The 23,271-nt window shown below is 40.0% G+C and overlaps 2 protein-coding genes across 4 annotated transcripts; one reads left to right on the top strand and one right to left on the bottom strand.

Annotated features, from left to right (window-relative positions):
* Positions 1–41: 41 nt before the first annotated feature.
* On the bottom strand, positions 42–3,051 carry LOC135486306 (uncharacterized). The gene is made up of 2 exons (XM_064769002.1): positions 2,868–3,051; positions 42–1,898 (listed from the first exon to the last, which is right to left on the bottom strand). The coding sequence occupies exon 2, from the start codon at positions 1,895–1,897 to the stop codon at positions 959–961; it is 939 nt and encodes a 312-aa protein (XP_064625072.1). The 5' UTR covers position 1,898; positions 2,868–3,051; the 3' UTR covers positions 42–958.
* Positions 3,052–4,166: 1,115 nt separating this feature from the next.
* Positions 4,167–23,186, top strand: LOC135486621 (uncharacterized). 3 transcript variants are annotated; one of them, XM_064769560.1, is made up of 11 exons: positions 4,167–4,460; positions 5,067–5,088; positions 6,164–6,292; positions 6,704–6,844; positions 7,181–9,362; positions 12,839–12,989; positions 13,972–14,136; positions 15,875–15,947; positions 16,386–16,572; positions 17,766–17,938; positions 18,385–23,186. In XM_064769560.1, the coding sequence occupies exons 5-11, from the start codon at positions 9,276–9,278 to the stop codon at positions 18,626–18,628; spliced, it is 1,080 nt and encodes a 359-aa protein (XP_064625630.1). In that variant the 5' UTR covers positions 4,167–4,460; positions 5,067–5,088; positions 6,164–6,292; positions 6,704–6,844; positions 7,181–9,275; the 3' UTR covers positions 18,629–23,186. The 3 variants fall into 3 exon arrangements, with proteins under 3 accessions (XP_064625630.1, XP_064625629.1, XP_064625631.1); XM_064769559.1 differs by having other exon boundaries at positions 15,872–15,947; XM_064769561.1 differs by lacking the exon at positions 13,972–14,136.
* The last annotated feature ends 85 nt before the right edge of the window (positions 23,187–23,271 follow it).

Genomic DNA, 23,271 nt, shown 5'->3' with positions numbered 1-23,271 from the left:
CTTTATATATGGTGCAGCATACAAAAAAAGAGTGAACAGTATTTAAATTTCATGATTTGCTTTATTTTTGTATAGGCATATCATACAAAAGAAATGTTAACGACCTCATCTAACAGTTGTCAATAGTTTTCTGCAAAAAATAACATGCTGTCTACCGGTAGGCTCTATAAGGTAAGGTGGTACAATGATAGGCCTGGTACAATTATAATCTCAGTGTACACTGATGTGTACTAGCAGCTCTTTTCAACATTGTAGATGCTTTAATTATATCGGAGCTATTATTGTACAACTTCTTATACATGAATTGGCCCTCAAACAGGTTATAAATGGCCTTGCAAGAGTTACGGGCTATCGTCATAGCACACTCCGATTGGAATGTTTCTGTCCCAATCTTTTGCTTGAAATGTAATGTACTATAGTTTCACCAATCTAATGGTCGAGCCAAGGCCCTGTGGGGGACATGCACATGGTCTTCCACCGATACCATTTAGTAATTTCAGTTCGGATTGAAAAAGGATGAACGGCATTGAGTTGCCCCGCGGACATGACGTCTCCCTTCATGAGATGGCCATGGGGGGTACTTAATTCCCGAAAATAATGCAGCGGTCTCAATTCCAATTGAACTATAGTATCTACACATTAGGTTTAGATAAATGGATTGGCCTAAAGGTTCACCTGACACTATGACCTCCCAACTTTGCATAAACCTCGCAAGGAGCCGCTGCGCAATGAACGACATTCTTGCCAGAGGTTAATCATTGTACAGATAAATACGTGTGAGAATTCCCTTCTGGACGTTCACGCAATTTGCTATTCTGGCCAAATAAAAAGAGTGAATTTTCTCCTGCCGAAATACATACTTGAGAAGAAATGTTTTTTGAGTGCCGATTATAACAGTTCGGCTTGGTTAGAAAGTTCTGAAACGGTCATAGATCCGCGAGAAACTGGAGTATGTAATTCAAGCCTGATTAACATTGTTCATGCCATACAGAACGTTCACAGTTTTCAGCAAACCTTTATTCAACTTCCACCTCTTAAGGTTAGCTTGCTGTTGGGCGTTGTCCTTTACAATCTGTCCAGGGAGAGACACTCCATCCAACGTCTTGTGCTGGAGGGACTCACCCACTGGGTTGGATATAGGTCCCTTTACCAGCTCCGGCGAATGGCGACTGCTGTACGACATCTCTACGGATCGTGACAAACCTGGCACGTAAGAAGCCATAGGGTAACCCATCGGGACTGGTAAGACCTGGACCCTTGGAGCTTCCTTGCGGCCGGGGGTAACAGTCACGGTAAAGTGGCGTTCCCCGCAGCAGATTGCGCGACAGCTCATTCCAGATAGCGCCAGACAGAGGATCATCCCGATCAAGCCACTAACAATCTCAATACTGTGTGCAGCTAGAGAAATGGTGGCATTCACAGCAGTCAGTATGCCTAAAAGTTCAAAGGTCAGCGCATATGCGCCCAACGCGATCATACCAGCACCACTCAAAGCGCCAAGGACGCTCAAAACCATCATGCCCGCGATCGGACAGTCTTTAAGTTTCGCACTCGCGGTAATCCCAACAGCGCCCGTCAGCAGGAAGAATAACCCTCCATTAAAAGCTGTTGCATAGTCAACTATCGCCGAAGGCCCGTAAACGAAAAGTACGGCGCCAGACGCAATGGATATAAGACTGAACACCAGTAATCCAATCGAGATTGCCATGACACGGAAATGTGCGAATCCAACTCGAGTGTACGTGATTTTCTCCACGTCTAAGTCATTCTCCGTCACAGGGATGAGTTTGTACATGACGTTGCTGTCGCCAACTTCTCCGTGTTCGTCAGGGAGCTGTACCGTGAGGGCGCCATTCCTGGGCGTAACATCCTCGGGCCAGACGCTTGATTTGTGCATACTGGAAAAGACAAGCAGGTTTTGTTATGACTTTATTTGTTTATTTTTGGGTATTTGCGAACAATCGCGATTGGCGAAAATAAAAATTTGCAATTTTTCATGCGAAAACCGAAGGAAATTTCGTATTCCGTGGAACAAAAAATCGTCAGTGAAGACTTTCAGAAATGTTCGCGAATATTTCTAAGGTGTGAAAGTTGTGAAGTTTTTCGTAACTGTTATATCAATTTACAAAAATTTGCTATTTGCGACAGTGTGCTGTTGTTGCCAAGTTACTGTTGGTTAATGACAAAGAAACCACGTATCACAATTTACCAACAAAATGGAGCAAATATTTACAATCGCCAATAATTTGCTTTTTGTTAAGCAAGACACTGACTCTACGTTGTGTTATTTCGTCCCACTTAGTAAACGATAAGTCTCATGGAGCAAGAGGGAACGATTTATTATTTTATGTTCATTTTATATTCGTGGCCCCAAAGTAGATAAATACCATCTGGTGTTGTCAAAATAAAAGAACAATATATATGTTCGTGTTGACGTAAAATTAGGATGATTTCGCAGAACATTCTTGGTTTGTTGTGCATTGCGGTCAAGGCCTACGCTGTTCGTTAAGATTTTAAATGTGTGGTTGATTTCGGATATTTCCAATTTCGTAAATACGTAGAGAATCATAAAGTTCCATGACTGCAGCTGTGTAGATAAGACAGTACTAGGTATTATAAACACCTAGAGAAATTACAAAATTCGCCACTGTTTTTTTTCTCGAAAAATTCCCGAGAATCGCACAAATACTAGTACAGAGGTGCGAACAATCGCATTTCCAGTGAGTAGCGACATTAGAAAGACGAATAAAGATTAGGGGTTTCATGAAACCGACATAGAGTTAAGAAAGTACCGTTGGTAATTGTTGAGAGAAGTATTGCTGTTGAATATCAAATTAAGGTAACAATTCAATGTAGAAAAATCTTACCTGAAGTTTGTCTTGAACAACGTAGGTCTACACGATCGCCGAGATTAAGGCGACACTTTTCAGCTTCGGCCCGTTTTATAATGAGACGGTCGCTTTCAAACGGGTCACGCCGATTGTCACGCCACTGATATGATATCACCTTTTTTTTCGCCATATTGACTGGCCTGACCTCACTAGAGGTGGTCCCCCGGCAACTATCTACAAAACAAGTGTTGTAGAAATTCAAAACTGTTTATCGGAGCAAACATTTCTGTATACACAGGTCACTGAATTTAATTGTGGCTAATAGTGACAAATATTTGGTGCATGGATCTCAAAGCGTATCTCTCGGTTATAACTTTGTTAAGGGCATTCTTTAGTTATCGGGTGTGAGTTTCGTAAATATCGATGTAAATGAATGAAGTTGTAACTACCTCGAACATGCGATCCGTTTGTGTTGTTTATGTTTAGGAGGAAAATATATATCGAAAGATTTTTGGCCAAACGCATGCGTAATTTGCTGTGTTTGTATTGGCGAACAACTGCAGATCGGCAGACCGAAATGTTTGCCTGGTTCCCGAATTTGACGAGCCGCGGTGTGTTCTCATGTTCGAAGCCAGCTGGTGTCGGACATCACTCAAATCAGGTACCCGCGCTACGCTGAGGATGATTCTTTTCAACCTATTGCCACTACCAATATTACCAACAACAAAACCGCAGATGTGTGATATCCATATTAACTTCACCACGAACAGGATTGAAGCGTTCATGCAACTGGACGTCCCGCCATTATACACTGCAGCTACCCGTGGGAAAAGGGGTATGAACATTTTAATGTAAAACGTCACTCGGAAACCCTAAGCTTGATTAACACCATATGAAAGTGGTCAATTCCGCACTCATTGCTGACCTTCAGAACCCTCAACAGTTGAAGACGAGGATGAGGATGATGGTTTAGTATTTCAGGACAATGGATCAGATGAATTTGATTGAATGTGTACGATGTTTTGTATTAGTAAATAATCGTACGTGTGCAGCCGGCATTAGGCAGAAACATTATCAGATTTTGAATCATATTGCTGTTCAAATAAATGTAAGGTCATTGTTTGTGGAGATAAAACTCCCGCTTATCAATTCGTGTCGCTCTGTCTGCACTGTAGTAAACACATTTCAGTACCAACGACACTACACTCCACGAACTTTCTTTACAAACGCAGTAGTACCTTTGATGACACATAATCGGCTATTACCCACCCCAATCCTGGGCCTCAAATACCTTCAAAAATAGGGCCTAAAACAATTCTGAGCACCACCAATAGCAGGTGATTTTACTGATATACAGTCAAATCTGGCAGCAGTAAATATCAATAAAAATATCAATAGTACGGTATTGACCTAAATGTCGACGCATAATTGGACCCACGAGGCCAAAATCATAGAGTAATCATTCATGATTTGTCAAAATCGAATAACATAATCATCTCAATTATTAAACAATCCGGCAAGAATTGGTCAGTATCAGCTTCCGTTTCTGAACATACAGTCATATCTGATCTGACAGAGGACTCAAGATGAATTGCGCAGGACTTTGTTTGCTTCTCCTTTGTGTGGCTGGTAGGTACAGTGTTCTTCACCATGCCATTAGTTAGGCCCGGTGAAATAGAACCTTGTTTTTCATCCCCGCCCTCCTTGATTTAGGCCCCTCTCCGGAAAAAGTTTCAATGTTCTTGTCTTCGAAATTTTCAGTCTTTTGTCTTTACCTAACAAGTCCGCAACGTCTCGTAGTCATTAGATAACCTAAATTTCCAAAGAAATGTGGCGATTTATATGAGATGAACAGTCTTTGTCATGCTAATCTAAATGTCAGCTCCACAGACTGAAAAGTTGGGGAAAAAACCAAGTTTTTCAAAAAGCGAAAGCAATATCCACATCAACAGGATCAATAATACGCCACATTTAGCACGATTCCCCGCTCAATGCTCGGAGTTTCTTATTTTATATATTATTACTTCTCTCTCACCGGGCTTAAGATTTTGGTGCAATTTGTAAGAGAGGTTGAGATCTGTGACTTATCACAGATCTATAGTACGTCTACGGATTGAAATGTACCCAAAATTCGTCTTCTTTCTGCAGAGTTTTATCCGTATAAGTATGAGAATCCGTGATAAGTTGCTGTGCTCACCTCTCTATTGTCATTCTTTCAAACTTTGTGTGTTCCAGGAAGCCAAGCAAGGCCAGAACGGTTCGTATACTTTCTTTCGCTCCTTTACTCATTTTCTGTGGGGAAGATGACCGTGGCTTAGCGCCGGGTTCATAATAAGGAAGAGGTCATGGGTTCGACTCTCGGGAAGATCACCACACGGTACAAACCCACTTGCTTCTCTCTATTCATTTACTCCAGAAGTGAGAGAATTGAGATGGCCCGCTTTTTCAAAGCTCCTCCATCTGCTAATGGTGTTTGGCGGCCGCGAAACCACCGTTATCATAGCGTGCCGTCTAGTTTGCTTCCGTAAACTTAGCTGCCGCTATATGCAACCGCTATTTTAATTTAGTTAGCGGATCTTCGAGGGCTCCGTAATGGGGTTCGTTCAAGTTTTAGCCAAGTTCGGTAGCGGCCACTAACTAACCAGGCTTTGAAAAACCGGACCCTGGTATCCTCAATCTGGGACATGTACTAGAAAATGGACTTTTGTAAGTGATCTTCTATCAATCATGGACGTCAAAATAAAATGATCGCTCATTTTGAGCAATCCGTCAACATTTCTTGACAATGTAAATAACGTCTAAATGGTGTTCGGCAAACCTAATGGCTGTTTTTTTTATAACGGGACTATATCATAGTAGTCATTAAAGAGAATATGACGAGTTTGATTTCATAATTAAACACAACAGGGATACCAATGTAATTCAATATGTAATGGCGAAACAATATGTGACTTTTTAAAGTACACGTTTACACAATTACAAGTATCACCAGTAAATGCTGAGATATAAAACTGAAGTGACACCCGAACTGTAGTTTTGATAGACCTTTCATTTGCATGAATTACACCTACTTAGCCTGGATTATTCCTTATTTGCCTGAATTGCTCATGATTAGTTGCCTGAATTGTTCCTAATCGGGAGCTCAGTCTACTGATCGTGAGAGTCAAGGCGCGCGTTACCCCCTTCTCGAAATTTGCCTGAAACACAAAGTATAAGTTAGTGATTTGCATTTCTTGCAGCTTGTTTCTTGGACCAAATGTCATCGACTGTACCCAGAGCGACTAAATTACAATACTATTAACACTATATCGCTTCGTTTTCTCTTCTCTCAGCCGAGGTGCCTGCATCAGTAAATACAGACCTTGTAATGCGGAGGTTGACGAGTGCTGCGAGGCTACCTTTGATTGCAGGGTCCCACAAGGAACGGGGATAACTAACACCATCTGTGTGCCAGAGGTCGTGTAAGTTGATCGTCATTTCTTCTTGGAAGACCTCCATGACTTGGGAACGTCGATTAGAAATCTAAAGCCGTATACAACCTGCGGAGGGGAGGATAGGTCACTCAATTTGGTGTTTGGTTCTTGCTGTCTCTACAGATGCTCTCAAGATACTTACTTCGCTCCGTTGAGAGCATAGGCCGCTAGCAACCCCAGCGTCTTCTGTCCCCGATGGAGATCCTCTCCAGCTCCTGCAAATATTGACCCATGGTCTTCATGTCACTCTCGAGGTCCCGTCGCCAGCTGTTGATCTGTTTCCTCTTTTTCTCGTCCCCTGTGGGTTCCGGGTTAGAGCTTGACGGTAGTCAACACTGCAGCTTCTCCTCGGCTTTGTCCACAGCACGTCATAGGCGTTTTCTTTCAATTTTCTTTCAGCCAAACCCAAATAGTTTGTTCCGAGCAGGGAGACTTCTGCCAGTTCGACAGCGAGTGCTGTAATTCTGAACTTGTTTGCGCTGTACCAGACTCGGACGACGGTACCGCGTTGAAGGTCAAAAGATGTGTTGATCCAATATCGTAAGAAACATTAAATTGTCATTCCCGAAGTCACAATTTATTTAAAGCCACATATGTTTAGATCACTGCTTTGATTCGTCAACACTTCCCAGTGGTACATTTGGACAATTCAAAAATCGCTTATGTGAGTAGCCTATGTATAACTTTAATAATTCGGTGTATCGTGACGTCCTCATAAAACGATATTACCCTGGACCCGGTTGGTCAATTGGCGTTAGCAGCAACGTTGGTGTCCAAAGGCTACCATCGTTAATCAAGGATGAAATATATGCGCTGCGGGAAAATAGCGCTTTAACTGAAACTCTTCCTACAAAATGCAATTCATTCTGTTTTCAGGGTGTCGTGTATCGACGACGGCAAGAAATGTTTCTCCGACGGGGCCTGCTGTTCCAGTGACCATACTTGCACGGTTCCATGGAACGTGCGCACCCACAGCAAATACTGTGTTCCGGCAGCCACTGGTTCTCTCCCATAAACCAGCTCTTGGTCCACCTGCGAACCGATGGAGCTTAAACAGGCTCAATTCTAAAAGAGAGAATGAACTGAACTTTTCATGCTTGCTCATCAGCATCTTACCTGCATTAAGTCTCTCATTAAATTATTGTACTTCAGGCTGATGCCTTGTATTATTTGATGAGTATTGTCAGTTGGGCTGGCGTGTTGATTTTCATGTGCCAGTGGTAAGAGCGCCAATATGATATGTGTTGATGACTTGTATATTCCCCTTTGCGACTCTAATACGCTCAGTAGTATTGTAAAGAGACGACTGAGTCGTATAAAGGACATACATGTTAATACATGTTAATGTAATCAAAAAGTCCAGGACAAGTTGAAAGGGAACCGCTTCTTTTGGACATCAAATGTCGGTAACTTTGATAAATTTTACTGCATGCTGAGATTGTCCCTGCAACCAATGGGACTGGCTTGTTGTGTACTCGTTGCTATAGCAACAATAACATCAATTATAAGTTGTTTCCATGGTTCCCATTGTAATCGATGACTAGCTGTTCTATATTGAGATGCCAGGACATTGCTCGGATCAATTGATTGAAATAAAGAGGGGAGACTTTAGATTTTTTTCCTTCATATTCTCATGTCGAAACCCAATAGACTTGTGCATAAATGTATGAAGCCTTGTTTGTATGCTGATGTGACATGAAAATAAATACACAAATATATATATACACGTATGAAAATAAATAAATACGCATACACATCGTGCATTTACCGGTATTCTGAAGAGAAAATTACATGATGAGCCTAAAATAATGAGCAACACTCATTGATAATTGCCCAGTGATTGACCCTAAATTGAAAATTCACGACTATTAACCCCAACCTGATGCATGATGTTCAGCCACCACGTGGGGTTTTATGATACAGTGTTTTCGTTTTGGATGACCTTCTCAAAAAAGTAACTTGTCCAACTTTAGGGGGTACGCCGTTCGTATTCAATCGTGGGTCAGGAAAATAGAAATGCGGTCGTACACAATGCCGGAGCGCAGTTATCGTGCATGGAACTTTGCTAAAACTTGGTATATGTAGTATTTGTGTATCTTGCTACATACATGTAACAGCAATGTTGAAATCTAAAATATTCAGTACGTGTTTAAGGGTTTTGGAAATTGGAAGTTGAATCACAAATTTAAAATCTGTAACGATCGGCGTAAACCTTCAAAAAATGTCACTTTTGTGACCGACTCGAAACTGAACAACGTTGATAAAGGTTTATTGGAATGACGAGAGCTAGCAGTAAATGTAACAAAGAGCCTGGGGCATGCCCTGCGTCTATGACGAATGAAACAATGACAAAGACTCCCTGTAAGTAATCTTGCTCCAAGTCCCGCGCGTGCGCGATGAATTACTCCACGTGTCAAGCTCAGCCTGAATTGACATCAACAGCCGCATGGCGCCACTACTGTCTTTGTCGAAGTGTCTTCCATTATTGATTTCTTTATGGAAAAACGTTCAGTATATTTGTCATAAAGCGACAGAGAATATAATCATATCAATACAGTCGTCTCTGCCATGACATACAGAAACATATCGGATATCTCGCCGGGATCTCTGACTTCATTCAGGAAAACAAGTTTCAACTGCGGAAGCGTTATATCAAAGTGCCGCAGATTGAAAGCCATTCTTTGAAAACGAGTTGGGAATCCATACTTTTATGCAGGAGAATCGCACCTTTGCTGTATTCTACGAGCTGCTGAGTTTGCCGCTTGACGCTGCAAATCTGCATACGGCTGCGCATAACTGTGATACGGTTTTGTGACGAGGATTCGTACACAGCACTCGCGATAAAACGTTTTTTCATCTGATTATGTAATTCTTTGAAATTTGTTTCCTGTTTTTCGGAGGATTATCAGATTTCTTTTTTTTCACAAAACCTGACACTTTCATCATTTTTGTCTGACACAACAACATCAAGATGCAAAAGAAGGCAACTAGTATATCGGACTTGGTGGATGATGAAGAGCTGAAGACAAGGATCAAGAAGCTCAACCCAAGGTTACAGGTAATCGTGTAGAATCTCTATGGAATCGTGTACCGAAATATCTTATAGTCAGTCATACTGTCATGTTGGTCTTCTACCAACACGCCTAATGCATTATATTGATTCAGAAAAATACCAATATTAAGTGTGAATAATTCAATATGTAGGCTTGTAGATATTTCAAATAAGAAAAAATTTATTAATTGTCAATCTTACGTTCAGGTCTAGTCCTTTCCATTACTTGAACCTCTCAGTGAGGGCCGGGAAAAAACAGCGCACTTTTTCTTTATTCAGGCGTGGTTGTTCTGGAAGTTTAATCGATCGTAATCCGCAAGTTATGTTAAAAAAATGTTTTCTCGATTTCTCGTACAACTATATCATAGAAGATGACGTACAAGTGTCGCGTCAATGAATGATGACACAACTTACTTCCGTACTTCTCCCTTCGTCGCTCCTAAGGGTTGCGAAACCTGCCCGATGTTAACAGACACGGTGTACGATCATATGACTTTGGTTTAAGGAATTGATACTTGTACCTCACTGGGGGCGAGGGTGGAACTAAAATGTAGACCAACATTTTAGCTCAACCAGAGTGGTTTCAGCGAGACAACCAATCCCTCCAGTGAGGTATCAATTTCTATTCTAAAACATCTCATAGATAACGAATAATGTTGTTTTGAATGCTTTTTGACTGCTTCCATATTTTGCACCTTCCCAAGCGGTTATGGTTGCCTGACCATAACCGCTGAATTCGAACAAGGCACCATAGGCGCGCATAGTGCATTTGAACTGTTATTATAACGAAAATCTGTGGATCTAGATGTTTTAGAATTGTTTGATTTGTCTGCCTGCTCAGCTTGTTGAATGTATAGTTGAAGACAGTGTAGTATACTGAGCGATATCGGTGTTTCAACATTTTGCTGGTCATACAAAGCACGCATTTGCAGTGATCTACATGTATTTGACGTCCAGTGCCAATACAACCGCGCAGCACGCAGGTCAAGTTGAATGCTAAATCCATATTGTCCTCTTGAATTATGAAGGGATTTGCTTAAATCAAACGACGTATGAGTGGTTTTGAATATCTTAACGTGACTGATATGAACAAATACTCTTAGTTTCAATACCGTTTTATGTTAATACTAACAAATCTACATAAAAGAGTACATTATCATCATCGTCATCAGCATCATCATCATCATCATCATCATAAACAGCGCCATGATCCTTTTGGATCTTTGACTCTAGAATGAAATAACTCGTACGCATATATAAACTCGTGTGTGCAAAATCAAAACGTTTTAGAAATCTCATCACAATCAATATATACATTTTACTTGTTTGTAAAAAAAAAACACCGCTTGGGGTTTAATCTGCACCGGATTTTAGCGCTCTCAAGAAGGTGACATAGTTTGACGTTGTAAGTGTAAGAGCAGCCACTTCCCCCCAGCCATAAGAGCATGACTGGTAAGCCGAATGCCAAGTTGACTATGAAATTGTAAATCGACCCTCCTTTGGGAAAACGGCTATATGTCAGGAACGAAAAGTCGTATCGACACGCGATTTTCACCATCGGAAAGAAGACAAAAAAGAACTTGGAAATTTTTACTCTAGCGCCATATCAATAGTTTCTGTCTTTGAAGTTGGTCTTTGTAGTAGAATACATGTATTAGAGGGTTTTTGAATTTTCAATAGCTACACGATAAATCTATTACGAATGATCGAGAACTAATGTAGCTATAGGTGCTTTTTTTCCAAACCTGTGTCGAATCAATCTTGAATAACATTCAAGTTGTGCATTTTGCCATAAGCGGAAGGGTTAACTACTGATATTTTCTCATATATTAAACTGGAGCTGCCAATATAAATTATGAATTATCATAATCCCCTTAATGGTCTACTCTCTGGCCGCAAAAATAAAATGACACAAATTTGAAAAACAATCATATAAGTGACTTTTTTTATCTGCTTCGTTGATCCAGCGTTACTATGGATGTAGTCTTAATGCACTATCCTTTCAGTGCTATAAAATAATATACGCTGCATCCCGGCGAATCGGTTAGTGCTATGCCACCATGGTTACCCGTATTCATCTGCCAAGGTCCATATGTTATCCTGCCATTATTGGTAGCAATGGTGTTGTAGTTGACACACAGGAAATTAATGGAAAATCGAATGTCCAACAGGTACCTTGATAGTGTTAATGAAAAGCAATATTATGTATCTTACCCTAAATTATGTAAGAGACCGGTAAAAATGTCAAAGACTTGTGCATGATGAATATGATCTAATGATACTGTAATAGATAGGACGTATTTTGGGTTTTAACTGGTTCATTCGCTAAAAGCGCTTTTTATTGCCCGGTAATTCGGCCTTGAAATATATACCGGACTTGCAAACGAAATCAACGAAATAGGAAGCGATCATTATTTCTAACCCAGACAGTTATGCAAATATTTCACACGTAGGTCAATGGCACGGTCAAATTTCAGGTATTTTGGTCACGGCACATGTAATGAGTTGTCCCGGGGACTAACCAGATCGTTAAAACAATACAGATACGAAAAAATGCACGAAACCAGACGATAGTTCTAATGCAGAATCACAAAGTATCATCGATGGTACATGTTTTATGAAAATATACTGTGTCGAAATATTCAAAATAGCAGGTTCAGGCGCGTCAGTTACACGACAGGCCTTCTACAGCTACTTAGGCCTTCTGTATAGGGCTGTTGGCGCCTCTACCTGCTGAATTACTTCGAAACAGAATGTACATGGACATTTGATCTCGATGCTGACCCTTCCAGCTTGTCAACTCTGTCAATGTCTCATTGATTACCTGTACTGTTCACATGACAACGTATTGAATGTGTATATGGCTGTATATGGCTGTATTTGTGTGATTGGTTTATTAGTGGCGGATACCAAATCAATCAAGTTCAATGTGGTATAAGGCTGTAACGTACGCACCAATAGATGTTGAAAGTAGCGTGGCTGAGCTCAATTTCCTTACTAACAACGTTTGAACTTTGTAAGATAAATAACAGGCTCCCTGTTCTATATGTGCTGAAGACATGGTAGGCTGTACGACATGAGTCAATATGAAGTTATAACATGCCAATCACTGGACGTAAGCATCGTCCCTTAACGATATTCTGGGAAGGTATCATCTATAACGTATACAATGCCGGTGACACATCTTACAAGCGACACGTCATTTGTGTATGAGATCAAAGGGTACCCAAAAATAACAGATCTGAATCTTCATGGTAAGAAAATGGGCTGCACTTACAATCAGCTAAAAAGGCGTAAAAGATGCAATATCATTAGACGGAATAAATCTTTTTCGCGCAAATCCCTTATAATTTTACAAAATGTCATTGACCAGTGCATAATCATCTTGGGATACTTTCTTGGCTATTCTGAAGTACTCCCGCCTTTAACGTTTACTATAAAGATATCTGTAACAAATGGTGCTCCTCAACGTTTCGTTTCAGGAAGCATTCCTGCGTTCGGTGGAGAAGCTCTATGAACGGGAAAGTCAAATCATGCTCAAGTTTATCCGGGAGAGCAGGGCGGAGATGGCCATGACAGCAGATGAAATAAGTTCAGAGCAAAATGCACTCAGAGACACATCTGTATCCATGGGTAGGTAATCGTGGCGGATTTGTTTATCTACGTGTATTTGGCCTCGGTCAGCTTCATAGAAGTAGAGTCGCTGTTGCCCGTCTGTTTTGAGCACTGCACTTACTTACGATGCATAGGATTAAAAACAAATTCTATCTTCGTCCTCGAGTAAAAAGACATAATTGATAATGACAAAAAGTTCTACTTCTCGCGTGCTGAGACTGGATGCTGTGACAATAACAAATGCAAATGAAGTGTGACAATAAATCATTATGGGAGAAGAAATGAAAACGCCACTTTATTTTTTATATTGAAACATGAATTCGCTTCACCGCGCCTCTGTAATTGCAAGTTCGCCTGAACGCTTCAAATTATATTTTCAATTTGCCATTGCAACATTATCAATTATCATCTAAAGAATTTCATTTTTGTTAGAGACTACTCGTGACGCGTAGTGATTCCGAGTGTGAAAACGCTGGCGTTTCGTGTTGCCTTGACCAATCGGGATGGCGGCTTTATGACCCGCTTGTATAGGAACACACCTGTACCCTTTCAAAGACACAATGAAAATGTATGCGGCAGCTGCGGTAGTGAAGTGAGATCCGCATCCGCAATCAGTTCTTCGCGTTTGTCTTAAGACACCTGGCCATGCAGGTCATGAACATGTCACCGAGCTCGTTGCCGAGACTAAGCTGCTGAGTGAGAGGTGTTCCATCTATCGTGTCAATATGGTTTCGAATTAGGTCTACAACCGTGTGACCTACCCTCTTATCAAACGATGACAAGACTGTATTCACTTGAAAGTTCCTTTCGACTCTCTTAAACCCCGGGTTTAGCAAAAAGAGAATGATCCATGACCGAGCAAGCATTGGTTATCAAATTACATAGTACTATGAGATTAGCACTGTTCCTATTCTGGTACATCTTACGCTAGTGCTCCCTGATCCATCGTTGCAGCCAGCTCATGACCATAATGCAATGTACCCGATCTCACTAATTACAGCAAGGAACCGAGAAAGTAAAATGAAAGGTGCAGGAAAGAAGACATCGACGAGAAAAATAAATGCACAGGATTACATTGGTAGCTCAGATGGTGACACAATATCCACTGCCTCAGAGAGTTCAGAGACAACGATATCATTCGTGAATGAAAGTCCACGGTTAGATGGTAGGTACAATGTGTGGTCGATTATGACTATGAAACTGACATCTCACCAGAGAACTATTTTCTCAAAGCTGGCTAAAACAGAATAGTGAAAATCCTCTTTTTTGTCTGATTCGTAATATAATGATATCATTATTATTATTCATCGGTAAAATAAAAAATAACTCAACCTAAATGGTTTCTGAAAAATCTTAATTTCCCCTGAAACACTTCCTCTGGTGCAGATTTGGGATGGCAAAAAAAGCCATTACGGCTTTTCAAAAGCCATTACTGCTTTTCAAAAGCCCAAAAACAATTACTTCGAAGTGTGTGGCTGGTCCGTTTGAGCACTTTTAACAAAAACATCAATTGTTTGTGACTAATGATCGTTGAAGAGGACGGTTTCCCTTCGCGCAATTTGTCAATAGAGCTGCATCATTGGTGCCGGAACACCAATTCCACGCAACATTTGGCTATTTGCGTCAGGAAATCATCATTCAACCTGTTGCGTGGTTCGTTTACACAACAGTGACAGGTATGGCAGAAAAGAAAGAAAAAAATGCGTACAAAAAACCTGCATGAATATTTAAACGATTCGAGAGTTATTTTACAAGAGCAACAATCATTAGTAAGACATAAAAATAACATGTGATTTTTCAACCTGATTTTCAATATCACTACAACGCACATTTATCTGTCTTTTGTTTGATTTGGGATTTCGAGCTCTTCTCCATATTCTCGAGGGGTATTTTGATATTTGAGCATAAATCGATTTGTCAATAGGTCCCAGACAATGAAGTATTCTGTTGGAGCGGAATGCATTGTACACGAAATGTACGGATTCTGTTTTTATTATTATCATACAATGAAATATTCTCAATCCGTGAATCATTTATCGAAAATTTCTGTAACGCAATTTTGGTTCATAAAGGAGAAGAATAAAGAAAGTTATATATGTATCGACGGCTTTCGGAATTTTACACAAACACACTGCATGAAAACAAATACAGCGAATCTCTTTTCGTGGACACTTCTCTCGAAAAAGTCACCCTCTCTATCAAGGACACTAGCTTTGGTCCCAAATTGGTTGATTCGGTTCAGTTTGACTTCACTGATCAGGACATCTCTCTATTAAGAACAGCACTTGTCAGTCGCAAGGGTGACCTCAATAGAGAGGTTTTACTGTAATGATATAAAGGAATCGGTTTAATACATATATTCTAGTCTCACTTCACCAAGCTCAGACCGTTTTTGAATATTCAAACATTGAAACTACAGTTCTGTGCACGTGGTCTTACGATAAAAAAGTTCAGTTTGGATAGACAGTTGGTTGGTGATGCCACGTTTAGTATTTCTTTGTTCAATCATGCGCTCTTATAACGGTGAAACTAGAGTATCAGACCAATGGCTTCAGCTGGATTGTACTCCAGTTTCAACGAAAGAAGTTTTTAACTACAAAAAAGTTTACTGTACTGATATAAAGGAATCGGTTTAATACATATATTCTAGTCTCACTTCACCAAGCTCAGACCGTTTTTGAATATTCAAACATTGAAACTACAGTTCTGTGCACGTGGTCTCTTATAACGGTGAAACTAGAGTATCAGACCAATGGCTTCAGCTGGATTGTACTCCAGTTTCAACGAAAGAAGTTTTTAACTACAAAAAAGTGCCAAATAAAACGTGTCCCATAATTTACTGTAAACCGTCAAAATTATTATTGATTAGAACTAAAAGAGTGTTCGGCATCTTATTTCAGCAGGTGCGCGTTCAAGAAGTCCACGGACTGTCGGTGCGCCGAGCCGACTTCCTCCTATAAATCAGGGCCATATGAGGTAAGGGTGTCTTTGATAATGATTCCCTTCTCTTCTAGCTTTGCATTTCACAGTAGTTCCTTCGAATCATTTTGAAGTGATTTCTGAATCAATAACACTGCATAGCGCGGTAGGTTGTATCGTTTATAAGTAAAGCTTCATTAGGTAAGTTCATCCTATAAAGTCAAAACTGTACGAAGCTCAAATATAGGCCTACTTCTTCAATGCAATTGGAAAATTGCAGTAGTGAAAGAAGGTATCAAAGTGCTGGACTCTTCTGCCCGTCTGTACAGGTATAGCACTGTCTCTGCTTGTGACGCGCTTGACAACAGTGATTATTCCGTTGAAAGATTGTTGGAAATGCATAAAAATGACGATATGATGAAGTGGTTTTACCGAAGTATGAACACCACTTAAGAGGAATGCTTGTTCTTATGCAGTTTCTTCATTTTCCTTCAGGTCACGAACAGATCCGGGAGCGAAGCAGTTGTCACGGATTGATTCAGACATATTCAGCCTCCCTGGTCGACCAAGCAACGAAAGGAGTGACACAACACTGTCGTCTTCAGGGGTGGAAATCTCACTAAGTTCAAGGTCAAATACGAGGTCATCGCTCAGTCCACCAAATCCTAAATCATTTGAGGAGGTTGGTTACATTTAGTTAACAGAGGACTGAGCACTCTTTTCACTGACATAATATGGCCAGTTGATGCTTCATGCTACCGTTAATGGAGATCTGGTTTTTGACCAATATCTTAGCTCAATTGATCAGTGGGATGAGACGACCAGCAGCTCCAGTTCGGTATCAATTCCACTTAAACACAAGATATTGGCATGTAGAGTACAGCGTCTGTCACCCTTGACGAATAATATGGTACTAGCTATATTATCGATAATAATACATATAAAGTACATGTACTAGTATGTCATTATTGGATTTACATTAGCAAGCAAAAAAATGAGCCAAGTGGCATTAGCGCTGTACCCAAGTGTTTGTTCAGTTGAATTGAAAGCTAGATGCGGGCGAAACTGTACCAGGTACGACTCTTCATACTCAGCTGCACATAAAACTATGTTCTCACGCACCAAAATAACGTCATAGAATAAACACGAATATTGTGAACAAATTCTATTGAGTGATGCGGACCACATCTCGAAATAACTGGTCGATCGTCTGTATAACATGTATGATACTGCTCCAGGGTGACCGTTGTAAACTTTGTCGCTAAGGTCGTCTCCTGTCAACACTGTCTCTAATCAATCTAAAGCAATATTGCCTGAATAATAATCAATCAGACTTTGGTGATATAATTTAATTGCCGGAAATATATTGATAATATCAATGTGCCTGACGTCATGACATTTGTTGACATGACATTTATTGTTATTCAATACATTTTTAGCTCTTTTGCAAGATCGAATTAAGCATTACACATTTTATCATGAGTTTACTTTTTACATGCTCTCGGCTCTCGACATAATTCTTGACGGTCAACTATTTCGCCCCCACCCCCACGGTTGTCTTAAGTGTCCCCCCCCCGAACAAGCGATTTTAATCCCTGGTTTGCGGCGGGGCACTTGATCGGGCGGCACAGAGAAGACCAAGAAGCGTTTTGTAATTTTTAGGATACATGGTATATTTTTGCCCTCATTGATTGAGTCCTAGAGTTATGGTCATTGATATTTTTAGAACTATCAGACAATATCATTTTAATCACACGTGTAGGGAAATGCCCATGCTACTGCAGCAGGCATGGCCGGAGGAAAGAACAAAAGTACATAGCCTAGTAATGTTTCTATTTTAATCTGTTTTTTTCTTCTTCTGATTTATGTTTTTAGGAAAAAGAGGAACTGTTACGTGACCTTGCGAGTGTTGATGTCCGGATGGAGAGTGAGAGGCAGAGGCAGATGACCATGTTACTACAAAGGAAAGAACAGAAGAAGGCCAAGAAAGAGGAGAATGAGGAGATGGTGAATGAATTGTTGGAGCAGACGATAGAGCATCTCAGAAAGTAAGTCTTATACCACCAATGTATTTCTAAGGCTACCAAGCAAGTTGGTCGATGGTGATTCATCAGGATGGTCAAACCATGGTAAAAATGACCAAGTGGGTTAATGAAACCGAATCTATCGAAATTAGCTCAGTCAACTGGCGAAATCCAGTTTGTAAGCATACAAATCTTGCTGGTGAGTTGACTTCAGAGTTTGTTAACCGACCAAGGAGTTTGGTCACCAGCAGTTGACCAACCTTTAATCGGTCAATTTACCAATTTTTGACAAAGTTACGTTTTCAGTGCTCAGTCGAAGGAATACGCCCTGATGTTGATAAATCATAGTCCATAATGTTTTCAATAATATCATGAATGTTTACCAGGTTCAGCAAATGTTACCCAAAAAATATTTACCCTATCATGATTTGATTCTGAGCTAAAGTCGAGTATCACGTCTTCATTTTTAGAAAAGTGATTGACAAAGAAAGACAAGAAGCTAAGATAAAGGACATACTAGCCATGAAACGTAAAAAGCGAGAGAGCACTGAGAGTGAGATAGAGCTGACGCGGAGGTCAGGGGAGGGGTTGTCCGCGGTGATGGAAGAGCCCAGATCAGGCCCGGGCAAGTACGCCATTGATGACATCACTTCCGTTATGAATGAAAAAGAGAAGAGGAAGAAAAAGAAAGAAATAGACGATATTGCATTATAGATTTTTCATGTTTTGATTTGCAAGAATTGATAAATAGTTCCAGCGTAAAACTACATCGGACGCAGCATCTTGCAAGGTTTCCTTACATATAACGTATTTTCATACACTGGTCTTCATATCGTAATTATCATGGCTGTAAAGGGTTGACTATAAAGAGGTTTGTATGCGAAACGTTCCATAAACATTTTCACCATTTTGAAGAAATCGACATTTGTTTTTGAAAGCTTCAAATATAATGCAATGGGGCCATATGGATTTGCTTAAAATACAGTGCAAAAAAATTTAAATAATATAATCTTAGAATAATTATGCTGTATAGAAATGAATTAAGGGTGTGGAGCGTTTCGGTTGGAATAGATATGGATAAGGATAAGAATATGGAGAAGCGTGGCATGAGCCTTACAAGCAATGGTACATTTGATAAGGTCAATGCAAAGTAACGGAACCGATGATTAAAACCCGGAATTGTACTCTGAACTCGGTGGCTCTCAGCTAAGGTCTAGCAGTAGCTAAACTCAGTCGTGCCAAAATGGCATCTGGAGCCTTTTGCATCTAAGCTCTGTATTGTGTTATATCTTGTATTGGCTTTTTAGGTAAAACATTATTTCCACATTAAGCGTGTCACGCAGCGTACAACGCATAAGGCGTTTTTGTTTTATGCCATCTTACCAACAGCCAGACGTCGCATGTGCGTGATACGAAGCGTGAATTCTTAATGTGAAGGAAGGCTTTTAGGGTCATGAAAATCTTTGCTTCTAAAGACCGTATAGACGAGGAAACCCTTTACTCTATCTTACCATGCGCTATAATATGGTGTGTTCAGCGCGCTGGTTAAAACGAGATACTGACCCATGTACTCATCGTTGTTAGTCGTTTAGTATATCATTAGTCACAGAAATACTATTTTGTTCATAATAAATAATTGGTTCATTTATCATCCAAAAACATGTAAACACATTGATAATGCCAGTGTCGACTTACATGTACAATCTATACGCACATACGCATGTACACATGATTGACTTAACTCGCTGGTCAAATCTTAGCTATAATCGTGTTCATTTCTGACATAACTTTGTACCTTTTTCCAAGAATCTTGTAGGAGTCATAGTTAAGATCTTACCCAAGGATCTTACAAGAATCATGCAATAGATTGTACATGTACATAATATTAAAGGAATCGGATCTTATTCATTTTCGATTATATGTGCAATTACATTGTTTTACAGGATTCTCGTGAGAGTTTTATTTTTGTTGTTCAGATCAAAACTGAGAATCTTCCAAGAATCGTACATAAAACGTACATGTTCATGTATATTAAACAAAGACTTTAACTAAGAGAATCTAGTGAGAATCTCATTGTGATACCCCTTTTATCGAGAGCAATGTGTTTTTTTCTGGCCCGAGAAAAGCGGTAACATGGCAAGGGGCAGAAAAATTCATATTGTTCGCGAAAAGAAGTATTTTTGTAATTATAAATCAGCCACTGCGAATTTCCGGCTCGCCACTACAGATGAAACCACGATTTGCAAAAGTTCAGTAGACCTAATCCCTTTCAATCCACGAGCGGTCCAAAAAATTTATGATGACGTGGGGCGACGTCATCGGGCAGCATAAAATTTTATGGACCGGTCACATGACGTTGCTTGTCCAATGAGGTGAGGGGATTCGCGGTGGTTTCAAGTGATAAAACAAATTGTAAACTGTGTTAACGTTTACGGTGATGATGTTATTATTTATGAGTGTGATATTAAAGTGTCAAGTTGTTGATTTTTGATAACTATCAGGACAACCAGGGCGACCAAGATCGAAGCGCATTGATCTGGAAAATGGTCACCATATATGCATCGGTCCAACATGTAAAAAATTTCCTAAAATGTTTTTTTCAAATTCGCAAATAGTAAAATTGCTTTCACTGTCGGAAAATAATGATGTTCGATCGCTGCTGTGCCGTGTCAATTTAACAGGCTTTGGTTTCTATAGTCATAGCTGTCAAACAAATGTAATAATATCCTTGTTGACGCTTAGCTCTCGATTCTATATTATATTTCATCAAACGTACTGTAAATACTAGCTTTCCTGTACATGTGTATCGGTATGGGGACCGTCGGGTTACTGCGGCACTTCAAAGGCACATTGACCCAGTAAGCATTGACATTTACGAATTGGTCTGTTCATTAGGTATTGTGAATTGTAGCTCGTAAAGCTTAAGAATATTCAAAATGCCGCAAGTTAAATTATCCGGCAAACTTCATGTTCAAAGTGTTAGAACATGCAAACACGTGCACTTAAGCACAAAATACAGAGTGCCTGGTTATACTGCGCGCATAAGTTAATCAGTGCTGTGAGCAATTTTACGTCTGTCATGTCTGTTTGGAGAGTGAATGTTGACATCTAAGATGTCTTTATTACATGAGTACTTACAACGAAATGCGAAAAAATGGCAGCAGGTTGCACTGACGCACTGACAGTAGTGAGCAAGCACACAGACTAGTACGTGTAAGTGTCTTCGTGATGATGAGAAGTCTTTTAATCCTACATTAGTATAGAACAGCGAACGTTTTGTTTTGTTTGTGTCACCAGCAATGATCTCCCCGACATTTACCTCTGTTCAGGAAGAACCCTACTAACCGCAGAATCTGATGTCCTAAATAGGAAGCATTGATTTTTGCAGAAGATTTGAGTGCACCTTCGTCATGGTATCCATCTTGAAAAGATCGGAACTTAATTGGGTTGAGGCAGAATTTGTAAACGATCACCATTCATGTTTGTTAATTATCGTGCACATAACATTATACCGGTACGATTATGCAACTGTTTTAGATTAGATTCTGACAAGGACCGGTATAATTCAAACAATATTTTTCGCCACTGTCATCATCCCGAACTTCAGCACATGATTCGATTCGTACACTTCGAAACGATTCCAGCTGTTTGCTATTAACACGATTTTAGTCCAAAAAAAGCTTGGAGAAAGAATTTATAGACGAATCTTCCAAAGATGACAGCCTTTGTCAATGTTTAGCTTGGGGCATTTATCGGGGTTTGAGTCACAGACATGCAATTAGTTGAGCATGTGCATATTATGTATCCAGAATAAAAATACATCTGAAAATTTCAGAAAACTCTGAAATTCATCTGACCCCTCCCCAAACTTGAATGTCAAATCTTGCAATCGCAGCTTTTCAAAGGATATGGGATCGGTCGTAATTTGTTGTCATAAAACCACAAGGAGAGACACATTGAGGAATCTGTATAGCTCTTCTAAATGGCGCTTAAAGTAATCTACATGTATAAAATCCCGATTTATTCGTCTATCACAGATGGTATCTTGAAAAGTTTACCACTTTTGCTAAAGGTTTCAAAATTTGCAAATGACTTTGATCAGTGCAAGTAAACTTTAGCACTGAAAGCATGTTTGCAAGTTATGACAGTACTGACAGCTGTCAAGTGGGCTAAGTAGAATCTAAATAAAATATTCATGCAGACCAAACAACACTTTAAAAACCGCTGGTCAATATGTCAGTTTTAATGAGCTCAGAGAGAAACGTATAAATGCGTCGCGCAGTACATGTAACTGCGATTATAACCGCGGCATGTTCTGTGCGCCAAAATATCTCTCCTCTGCTGGTAAACCCGGAAATCGCTTGGTTAGATATTGACCGCAGTTAGCTTTGCAGAAGCAGGTCGGCAGTAAAAAACTCTACTTTGAGAAGCTGACCTCTTCTGCTCTATTTCTGGTCATCCGTGTGGTTATTTATCCGCACTTCGCTAACGGGTACAACGTATCTGAATCTATGAATAGTGGTACATGGTTAATGAAACGGTATGTATTGTCTACTTATAACCGTGCGTAAAATTGGTTTCATAAATAACCGAAAAGCAAGAAATATAGTATATAGTATTAAACACGTAACTGCAACCCGTGGCCGTTGATGTAGAGGCGGTGCCGTGTAGGCCTAACGCAGCGAGGTTCGTGTCAACGTCAATACGGTTTACGTGTAAAGTAGAGAGTATATTTTCGTAAGTTGCCTTTTTTTGCAAAGTTAGTGCCTATCACAGATGTCTATATAAAATACGGTGGATGCTTGTTTCATTATAATGCACAGTTTTCACACACCTGTTACCGACGTTTGAGTTTTTGAAACGCGTATCACCAATCGAATTCCGGCCTGAACTGAATAAAAATTGAATTCCGCCCTGAACTGAATAGAAACACTTGTGATGAATCCTGTTGACGCAATACAAGTGTCACCTTTATTACACCTGTACATTTCCGTCCATCGTGTTTATTTTGATTGATTGTCGTTAACTTATAATATATATTTACTGCTGAAAACAGCTATTACTATCGGTAGACTTGTAGTCTGAAACCGTATTCGATGGGTGTGAGGTCTCCGGCCACTTTGTTTATCAGAGAGAAAATACAACATGTGATTACCCATTGATTTCCCACCAAATGCACAGATTACTTTGACAAAATATATAACCGATAGAGACAAGACTGCTGATGATCTATGTAAAAAAATACAACAAATATACCTGAATGTCACTTGAATATTCTTATGTTTTCCTTTTCATTTCATTGTTGGCGCCTGATTCTAAAGCAAATAATGTGATCCTGGATGCGGCATCCTGGATCC

The sequence above is a fragment of the Lineus longissimus genome, chromosome 4, assembly GCF_910592395.1.
Source record: "Lineus longissimus chromosome 4, tnLinLong1.2, whole genome shotgun sequence".
Taxonomy (NCBI): domain Eukaryota; kingdom Metazoa; phylum Nemertea; class Pilidiophora; order Heteronemertea; family Lineidae; genus Lineus; species Lineus longissimus.
This window is presented reverse-complemented; position numbering and strand designations above follow the sequence as displayed.

Excerpts from the sequence above, each read along its gene's own strand:
- LOC135486306 (XM_064769002.1), bottom strand. The coding sequence starts at position 1,897 with ATGCACAAATCAAGCGTCTGGCCCGAGGATGTTACGCCCAGGAATGGC.
- LOC135486621 (XM_064769559.1), top strand. The coding sequence starts at position 9,276 with ATGCAAAAGAAGGCAACTAGTATATCGGACTTGGTGGATGATGAAGAG. Across the intron at positions 14,137-15,871 it reads TGAAAGTCCACGGTTAGATG|CAGGTGCGCGTTCAAGAAGT; the intron begins GTAGGTACAATG and ends ATCTTATTTCAG. Across the intron at positions 16,573-17,765 it reads ATCCTAAATCATTTGAGGAG|GAAAAAGAGGAACTGTTACG; the intron begins GTTGGTTACATT and ends TTATGTTTTTAG.